Genomic DNA, 10,440 nt, shown 5'->3' on the forward strand with positions numbered 1-10,440 from the left:
TCCCCCTTCTTCTTCTTCTTCTTCTCCCCTTCTTGTGTCGCTCGGATCCCAATCTGTCAGGTAATGCTCCTTCTTCTCCCATTGATTTTTCTTCTTTTTCACCTTCTCCCACCCCCTCCCCTTTCTTCAAAATTTGAATCTGATTTTGTGATATTGGTTGTCTTCTTCAATTTAATTTTGGGTTTTCATGGTTTCTGTATATGCTGATTGGTTGATGACATAAGAAACAGCTTTTCATCTATAGAAATGGGAGCAATGATTTTGACAGCATTGCATGTGGATTCTAAGAAGCATTTCATGATTTAAATGTCACAATTGATAAACCTCTCAAATTCGTATTTCTTTCTGGGGAGAATGGATAGAGGACTTCCTTCACTCTTTCCCCTCGTTGAGACTTTACTTATAATGTGATTTTGTAGAAGCTTAATTCTTTCAGATTGGAGGAATCTAATCAGATAACATTCCTTGGGGGCATTTGCTCGAGATGGGTTACTGAATCTCTTTTCTGGCTTTGTCGTCTCTGCAACCTGCAAAATGTTGTGCTGTGGAGGTGTGGAAGAAGAAAACTTCGGTCCCCCAGCTAGTCAGTATACTGCCCCACCCAGGGGGGGAAATTCATCCGGTATTCTATACCTGACTCCTCTTGTTTATTTCATCTGCTTTGCATCCCCATTACTAAATCTGTAGTTCCATTTTGAAAGGGTAGGATATAGAAAATGTTTGTGACGGGTACCTTGTAATTGAAATCTGTAATGAATTAATTGTTGTTTTTTTTTTAAATCATTACCACATTTTCTAGATAAATTTTAATATTTTTCTCGTCCTGTTAGCATAATTTAATTAGTTTGTTTAGGTCCCATGTCCAAGCAGGTTGAAGCTTTGGATATATGGGTTTGGGGTACCTGATCCATACACTGAATGACTTGAGGGCTGTGTGTTAAACTGAGGGGATTGAGCAGAGATCATAGGATTAATCGGATTACTATTTTCTTTAAGTCCGTTACTTTAATCTGGGGAAGGCCACACTGTACCTTACAATGCATGCATGAAACCCTGCAGAAAACAACATTTCTCAGTGGCTAAAAGAAAACTAGCTGTCCTCTATGTCAATTCCTTGCAAATCACTGAAATTTGCAGGTAAGGAAAGGAATTTGATGATCAGACCCCTTCCAATCTGCGCTACCCTAAGGGATGACTCTGAATGGCTGAGCCTCAAGCCAAATCAACCTATACACCACTTCTCCAGAACCATGTTCTGTGTTTCCTTTCCTTTATTTCCCATGGCTTTCACTTCCCTACCATCTGAGAGGAGCATCAGGTTCTCCTGAACTCAACTCATCAGAAAATCAATGAAATAGGTTTTTTGGACCTCTACTGACAACTGAGAAGGTACAATTTAGGAGATGACTGATTGATTCCCCTGCATGAGGACGAAGGAGATTGTAGAAAACAAATCCTAACACGATGAAGAAAAGAATAGAAATCGCAAACAACAATCACACAATGAACACAAGGATTTACGTGGTTTGGCAAGATTGCCTACGCCCATAGTGAGATGAGATTTGTTTCACTATCAATGGAGAATAGGGTTACAGCCGCTCATCCTCACACCTCTCTCAGATTTCGTTACAGAGAAAGAACCCTCGCTATTTATTTATAGCAAAACCTATATAGGAATTTATAGCGAAACCTATGGCCTCTTAACAGCCCTTCGGAATCAACCCACAAACCAAGCGACGGAATACAAGACATCATACCCCCAGCAGGAGATGACCATCGGGCAATTGCTATCTTGTAGAGACTAGGTTATCTATGATGAGGAATGTTATGCTTCTGGGAGCTGATCCCACCGTATAGCTCCTTGATGTCAATTGTTAAGGTGTTTGTGGAGCTGAATATAAGGAAAGTAGGGCAATGTAGATGGGTATTCACGTTTGTGGGTAATGATGAACAAAAATTTGTCTTACCTACATCATTCTTTTTGTATATTTGAAAGATTTGACTTCCTTGCTATATAACACAACTCAACTCAGCCTTATCCCAAATAAATGGGGTCGGCCTCCTTGCTATATAATGAGCTCAAATAATGTTGCACTTTGAGGAACTTGAAGCTTCGTTAATCAATTCAATTACCATTCTGCGTATACATACTTGGTTACAAAATCAATACTATGGTTGGACCACATCTATGTTTAAGTTAGCATAGACTTACTTTTCCTTTACTAACTGACCCACTGAGTCCTCCAACTGCATGAGAAGCCCTGTCACTCTGTTAGCTGATATTATTGCAAGGTGGAGAAAAATCACTTGAGGATCAGTATCATGTCTTCTTTTCATATCCCCCTCCATGGGGTTTTTTGTAAATATTGCAGTTTCCTTCATGCTTACGATGCATTTTTGCCCTCATGTATATTAGGGAGTGGGAGAGGGCAGCCAAGGAATTCCAATGTAGCCAGGAGTGGAGGTCCTCCAAAGGTCTTACCTATTGAAACTCCAGCCTTATCCTTGGATGAGCTGAAGAGATTGACCAATAATTTTGGTCAAAAGGCTTTGGTTGGAGAAGGTTCCTATGGACGGGTCTTCCATGCAACCTTAAAGGATGGCCAAGCTGCTGCCATCAAGAAGCTAGATGCCAGTACTTCATCAGAGCCAGATTCCGATTTTGCTGCTCAGGTTGTTTATTTTTTAAATTATTATTTTTGGATAAAAAAGAAGGGAAAGCTATACCTTTCACGACTGAGACTTTAGTCTGACATCTTGCCTTTTCTTTCTTACAATGGATGATGCAGTTATCAATGGTTTCAAGACTTAAGCATGAGCATTTTGTGGAGTTGTTGGGATACTGTTTGGAGGCAGACAATCGCATTTTGGTATATCAGTTTGCAACAATGGGGTCTTTACACGACGTTTTACATGGTATAAGTGAATTCCTTACTTATGAGAATGAATGCTCATACTCCAACGTTGATACTCAAGATCATAGTTGTCACAGCGACGTGTAGGAATCCAAGTACCCTTTGCTGAAGCACCTTGGGTCTCCTAGATGCCGTGACAACTATGCTCAATATGTTGAATCTATTCAAGTTTCAGGACTTCAATGCTGAACCATGTTGTTTATCTTTTGTTCAGGGAGGAAAGGTGTACAGGGGGCTGAACCTGGCCCAGTTCTCAGCTGGAACCAAAGGGTGAAAATTGCTTTTGGTGCAGCAAAAGGTCTTGAATACCTTCATGAAAAGATTCAACCACCTATAGTCCATCGCGATGTCAGATCCAGCAATGTTCTTCTTTTCAATGATTTCGTGTCCAAGATTGCTGATTTCAATTTAACCAACCAGTCTCCAGACACAGCAGCTCGTTTACATTCCACTCGAGTCTTGGGAACTTTTGGTTACCATGCGCCAGAGTAAGTGTAACAACTGTCAACTGTGAATTTACTGTTCCTCTTTTTTGGACAATAAAAAATGAAACAGCTCATGAATTTCAGACCAGAACTCGTTTACTTAGCTGTAATATCATGTTTTTTCTGCCTGGATTCTTTAGGAAACAATTCAAAAAAAACAGAAATCATGTAGACGGGCCAAAGCTTAGGCTAGGTAAATATCAATTGGGATTTAATCTTGATTTATAAAAGGCTCTCTGAGCCTAAGGCATACATTGTGCCTCCTCACATATATTATTTTGTTATTTTTAGTGAGAGACACAATGATTTAAAAAACAAATATGAGAGGGTGTAGAGTACCCTGCTTGCTCAGAACCCTCTCCATACACACACACACACACATATGTATATATCTATTTGCAACCTACAATCTTCTAAGAAAGAACTTGATAAACTAGACAAGTTACCCCAAAACGAATAAGAATGTAACTTAATGTTCAGTATGTTGCCATGGTTAAAGGATTCCACAATTACCATTGCTTTCTAAAATCTCAGACCTTATACATTTACTTCATACTAAACTTTCTTTCTTCTGGTATGCTGTGTTGATTGATTTTTGATCGACTTTTCTTCTATCTCCATTCAGGTATGCTATGACTGGGCAATTGACACAGAAAAGTGATGTCTACAGTTTTGGTGTTGTTCTTTTGGAGCTTCTGACAGGGAGGAAGCCAGTAGATCACACTATGCCTAAAGGGCAACAGAGTCTGGTTACTTGGGTGAGACTTCTTACTACTTTAAGCTTTGTTTCCATTTCTTCGTCTCCTTCTTGGATCTTTAACCACATCAAACAATATAGGCAACTCCAAGATTGAGTGAGGACAAGGTCAAGCAATGTGTGGATCCCAAGTTAAATAATGAATACCCACCTAAGGCTGTCGCTAAGGTCCTTGCCCCCTCTTCTCTTATCTATATGTCCTGTTCTTATGTGTTTTACTTGTCACTGGTTAAGTAGGTTTAGTTGCAGTATTCTCTTTCCTTTGCTTGTATTTCAATTGATAGGGCAGTATGAGAATCTTGCTTAAGTCTTTTTTGTTTGCAAATCAATGTGTGTATGTGTATTTGTGTGTGTTTCAGATGGCAGCAGTAGCAGCACTATGTGTACAATATGAAGCAGACTTCCGGCCAAATATGACAATTGTTGTCAAGGCTCTTCAACCACTACTTAACTCAAAACCTGCAGGATCAGAGTCTCAAATGTAACTATAATGTCTCTCTTTATACAAAAAAAAGAAAGAAAAGAAGTCACCCCCCTCTTTTACTTGTAATTCATTGTCATTGAACTTTTTGAGCTCAATATTGAGATCTTGTATCAAAAAATTTTTGGGAAAGAATAGCAGTCATCTGGTTCAAGATGTATCTTTTAATCTTTCTAAACTATGGTTTGAGAACAAAAATACTTCTGATGCTTTTGGCAGAGGAGATGTAGGTAAGTTTGCACAGTTCATTTAGCACCCCAAAGAAAATTGTTTTACAGTACAGCAGAACAGTGCATACAAGATGCAGCATGACAAATTGAAAGGACCCTCGGATTAATGAGCACATCTAAAGATTGGGTTGTAGAGAGTCTAGAGAAATAGAGTAAACAATGCCAAAATTAGTGATGCCCCAGGTCATTCAACAGTTCATTTGGACAAATGCAACATATGATGCAACTTATGGTGAGTAAATGTACCTGTTAATCCAAAACATGTATTGATTGTTGGTATGCATACTTTAATGACTCTATAAATTTTCATTATGCTCGAGGGTATAGGTATGATAAAGTTACTGAAAATTTGTGTCAATGAACAATGAACTTCAGCTCATTCATGGAGCAGATTTCCACCCATGAAATTGCAGTCTTCCTTTAATGTTTGGGCTTTCACTATAAATTTGATCTGTTTTTTTTTTTTTTTGAATAAATTTGATCTGTTGGTTACCACAGTTATTATTTCAACACCTCCATCCCAGATATTTTTTCCCTTTCTATCCTAGGTTAATCCCACAACAAACTTTTCGACAAATAAGCTGATTGATGGTCAAATTGACTGATGGTAGCCAGAGCATGGCTATATCAGAAGGGCTTCCACACTTCTGGGAAAAGAAAATTTGATGAGTTATAGAAAGCTTAAATCTTGAGTTATTTCCAGTTTGGGATAACCAGGTAGAGTAGCTATTCATAAGATTGAATTGACTAGTTTGAAATGAATCAGAAGGAAAAGGCCATCTAAAACCATACTTGAAAATTCCGGGTAGGCAAAATGAAGGATTTAGAAACATCAATAAGGACAAACAGCCATTCCATCGAGTTACTTCCGACAAAAATATCAATGTTACTGACTTGATAAGGTGAAAGATGCAGGAACTAAGAACAACACGATTACCATAGCAAAGAAACACAAGAAGCACTGTTGAGGTAGACATAGTTGGCAAAGGGAAAATGTTGCTATCCACTTAGAGGAGGAACTACCTCTTTATATCTATACGATTTGATGGATCATCTTCTAATTTAGACCTGTAGAGGAAGGGCACATTGACGTCCAACCTATCCATTGGCGAGAAAAGATTAAAAACATAATATGAAATTGAACTACTTAATTATTATAAACATCAGTGCTTTATTTATTGGCTACTATCTTGATAAGAACAGTAGTTCTTGTTGTTTCTTTTTTGTTGGGTACTGGGTAAGAACGTCTACCAGATCGTGAAGCAAGCCTAGTTATAAACAATTTAGTTTGTGTCCATATCAAGTGAAAAAGAGAGTTGAATGAAGGACCAAGACATCACAATCAATGTTAACAAGAACCACTAATTGAAATCCCCCTCTTCTTTTAAGGTGGTTAGGGTACTTGATTTTAAAGTGTCTGGGAAAAAGGGTCTTTCTAGTTGATACTTTCAGCCTTAATTAACTAAGATAGGACTATAATAGTCTGACCATTTTCTAACTATTTCATTAGGAGTGAGACCTGAAATTTGTTGGCTGTTGCTGTCTTGACTCAAAACCTATTGTCATGAAATTGAAATGGGAGGTTACATTTGGTTGGTTGCTACTTGGAATGAAATAATCTCATTTTGGAATCCAGTAGCAGTTGAAAACATAAGGTGATTATACTTCAAGCTAGATGTGCTGATCTCCATGTACAAGTCTGATATTCGCGAAGCTGCTCTGTGGATATTCAAAGGATGTTGAGGTGAGGGATTGAGGTAAACAAAGGTTTTCGAGTCGCTCATTTCTAATCTATCATTTTATTGAGACTCAGATGAAGACTTCATACGAGCTCATTGGGTCAAATCATAGGCAGCAAGGTGCCATGGAGAACCAAGATAAAATGGTTTTTTCCAGGTGACAACCAAATGCAGCAGTAGAGAAAAAAAAATATAGGGAACAGGTGGAGAAGTTTATTTAGTATGGTTTATACGATGAAGACCGCGATTATGTAATGTGTAATCTTGTCTCTTTTATGAGTCTTTTCTTTGCCTGTTTCTTGTTTAAGGTGTTATGTTCATAAATCTGATTGCAACTGCAGCTTTCATGATACAATCATACTTAGAAAGGAAGCCATTTGTAATATAATGCTATTTTAATCTCTAAAAACAAGACAATTATCTAGATATGGCAAGATATGAGTGTTAGTGACTGTCACTAGCATTTGTTTCTCTAAATATGATAATCAGCAAAGGATGCAGGTGAAAGCTTTGTTGACAGAAAGCGATGTAGCATCTACCAGTGGGGTGATAAACGCAGTATCCAATCCGGCCTTATCAAAAATAGAATTAACAAACTAAAGATTAAGGCTGCGTTTGGCTTGCATTCTTGGAATGTATTCCAGGTCGAGTTCGCATTCTCGAACGATAAAAACAACTATTTTTATCAACCAAGAATTAGGGATGTAAATGGATATTCGTAAATCCGTATTCGATCCGCATTCGTATCCGTTTAGGAGAATCCGAATCCGTCCGAAACTAATTGGATACGAATATGATAATCCCCCTATCCGACCGATTATTATCCGATTCATTTAGCAATCCGACGGTAATAAAATATCTGAAATATAACTCTGTGTTTGTCTATGCTTTTAAGTTACCTTATTGGATTTTGTTATCTTATTTTTATAATTTATAAATTTATAAGTTAAGATAATGTGATTCTTTTTCTAGATTTGCTATTGGTTTATATATATTGTTTTATGCAATGTGATACATGGAATTGCATATCTATTAGAAAATCAAAAGTATAAAATGTAAGAGAATAAAAGACTAAGAAGAGTAGATCATGAAGAAAGGGTAGTTACTGAACTCTCGAGTCTACCTAACCCTCATCATAAAAAGGGTAAATATGTCAACGGATAGTCAAAAAATCGTATTCAATCCGTATTCATATCCATTTAGGAGAACCTGTATTCAAAAAATCACTATCCGGAAATTATCCGAATCCGTCTGAAAACCGATAGGATATTATTCGAATCCGTCTGAATATAATCGGATACGAATATGATAATGCCATTATCCGACCGAATTCGATCAGTTTACATCCCTACCAAGAATGTGAAGTTGACCTAGAATGCATTCCAAGGATGCATACCAAACACAGCCTAAGTTATGTAATATGAGAAAAAGATTGCTACACTACTAGTGTGCTTATTCCCTCTCACATGCATTTTTTTATTATTTCTTTCACCTGTTCTGAAAATGTGGGCTCCAAATGGATAATATTTTTTCCAGGACACCCATCAGTGTGGCATGCAGATTCCTTCCCGCACTTTCCCCCTCCCATGTAATATATAGACCAGATTCAAAAACATGGTTAATGAACCTTGAATTTAGCAAATTGGGCTCTCAGATGAACCAAAGTTGCAACTTTAAGTTGAATATATTTAGGTACTTAGCTTCATTAGCCAACCTGTGAATCATGATCTATGAATCAAGCTTGAATTTTATTGATTATGAACCTAGAAACTATTGTAGAAGGTTGAAAGGAGCTAATTAATTTTATTCAATCGTTTACATTTTCATGTCTGTGCACCTCTTGATGGTCCATGTACCCTTTTGGTAGCGTCAGATTTTTCAGCACATTTTTTTTCCTTGTCGTTTGGTAAACTTTGTTTGGACTGAAACTTAATATGTGAACAAAAAACTTGCCCACAATATTTAGACCCCATTCAAACTACTTGATAGATATTGTGTGTAGACCTAAGTAGTCTTCAATGACTGAATTCATTGTGGCCGGAGTTGATTCCTCATCAAAATTCAAAAAGTCTAGATTTGATAGTTTCATTCTTATATGGCGATTTTGTCAAAAGAGAAGAGAGTTTTTAATACGTTGAAAGCACGATAGTGCATCATGTATGGTCAATACCAATATTTGATAGTTCCATTCGACGATTGAAACCACGACTATACACCATGCCCGGTCATGTACAAAAACTCTCCCTTTAATCTTTTATATATATATTCACAGCATTTATTACTATAATATTGTTGTGATTGAATAGGGGTAAGACGGTCATTATACATCTCACCGTGTCTAGACAATACAATCCTATCGGACAGCTCGGCTAGAGGATCCAAATTGTTGCGGGGATACATGATGGGCCCTCCATATTCTGTGGGCCCCCATATCATCGTTTTTGGCTAAAGGTCCAAAATCCTGACATCCCAAAATTAGGGATGTAAGCGGATCGGATTTGGATCGGATACGGATCGGATGTGATCGGAGCCGGATATTCCCTGATCGAATACGGATACCTCTAAACGGATTCGGATGCGGATCGGATTCGGATTTTCGACCATCCGTTTACATCTCTGCCTTGTGTAACCCGGACCTTCCTCCCCCTAGTGGATACAATTCACTCTCAATCCATATCTCTTAGATCATGATTCTCTTTTCATCATATTCTAGAACTTATTTAATCTTCAAAAACCCTTGAAATCATTATTTACTTAATTTTTTATTATTAAGTATTCGGATTTTTTTTCGGACGGATTTTAATCGAAGTATTCGGATTATTTTCCGGATATCTCTAAACGAATACGGATGCCCCTAAACGAATACGGATGCGAATTCGAATTCGGATTTCGGATATCCATTTACATCCCTACCCAAAATGCTCCAATAATTTCCCCTCCCATTCAATTAATGAATGCAGGATTGGGGGTACCCATACTAATTTTGGTACCAAATATAAATGCCTTTAATTACTCTGAAACATGGCAGTCATCATTTACACTAGCTAGCTAGGTAGCTAGCGTTTCCAAAATTATAATTGTGAAGACTAAAGGAAGAGATTCTGGAAGATCCTTTAATGGTTATCTGAAAAGGACAAGTCCTAGGTCATAGTCCAACCTCCAAAGGAGGTTTCGTTTGAAACTTCCTTAGCACCTGCAAATGTCAATTATTTATCCCAACTTGTTTTCTTTTCTTGTCTGTAACCTAAAAGTAATTAGTTTTGGATTCACATCCATTAAAGTTTGATTTGATTCCTTTTTTTTTATGTGAGTGGTTTTCCTTCACGTAGAGCCAAGGAGGTATTCTATTCACCATGGATCATGACGTACATTTAGGACGGACGAAGAAAAAGGCATTTTTGAATCGTTATATATTTATTTGTGTTGGAAAATATCAGGCACAATTTTGAGATCTTAGTTCCACGAATTCTATAGTGACAAAATTTATATTAGTAAAATTGACGGATTGAATCATGCCACTAAATATTCTTTTTAAGATTGTAGATGCCCTCAATGATGTAATCAGATGAATTAATTGTGGATCGATCTCCAAAATAAAACAGTTCACTATCACTTTTAGTAATCATGCACTCAACTATTGGATCCCTTTGATTACAAAACAGCGTACTCTAAGTTAAAGTGAAAGACTCAAAACAAGAGTAGAGCAAGAGAGAGAGAAGAAAAATTTTAGATGAATAATTTGTCTTATTCTTATCCATTCCTATATCCCATGGGATTTCAGGATTGGACTTTTAGCTTATTTAAAATTCTAATAAGATCATCAACTACGTATA

The 10,440-nt window shown here is 37.3% G+C and overlaps 1 protein-coding gene across 1 annotated transcript; it reads left to right on the forward strand.

The window, feature by feature from the left end:
* Window positions 1-4,660, forward strand: LOC122641705 (probable protein kinase At2g41970). Its single transcript, XM_043834991.1, has 8 exons — window positions 1-60; window positions 420-622; window positions 2,417-2,673; window positions 2,790-2,916; window positions 3,130-3,403; window positions 4,026-4,158; window positions 4,239-4,325; window positions 4,517-4,660. Exons 2-8 carry the CDS (start codon window positions 535-537, stop codon window positions 4,640-4,642), a joined length of 1,092 nt encoding a protein of 363 aa, XP_043690926.1. The 5' UTR covers window positions 1-60; window positions 420-534; the 3' UTR covers window positions 4,643-4,660.
* Window positions 4,661-10,440: the final 5,780 nt, after the last annotated feature.

Source organism: Telopea speciosissima, chromosome 10, assembly GCF_018873765.1.
Source record: "Telopea speciosissima isolate NSW1024214 ecotype Mountain lineage chromosome 10, Tspe_v1, whole genome shotgun sequence".
Classification (NCBI taxonomy): Eukaryota; Viridiplantae; Streptophyta; class Magnoliopsida; order Proteales; family Proteaceae; genus Telopea; species Telopea speciosissima.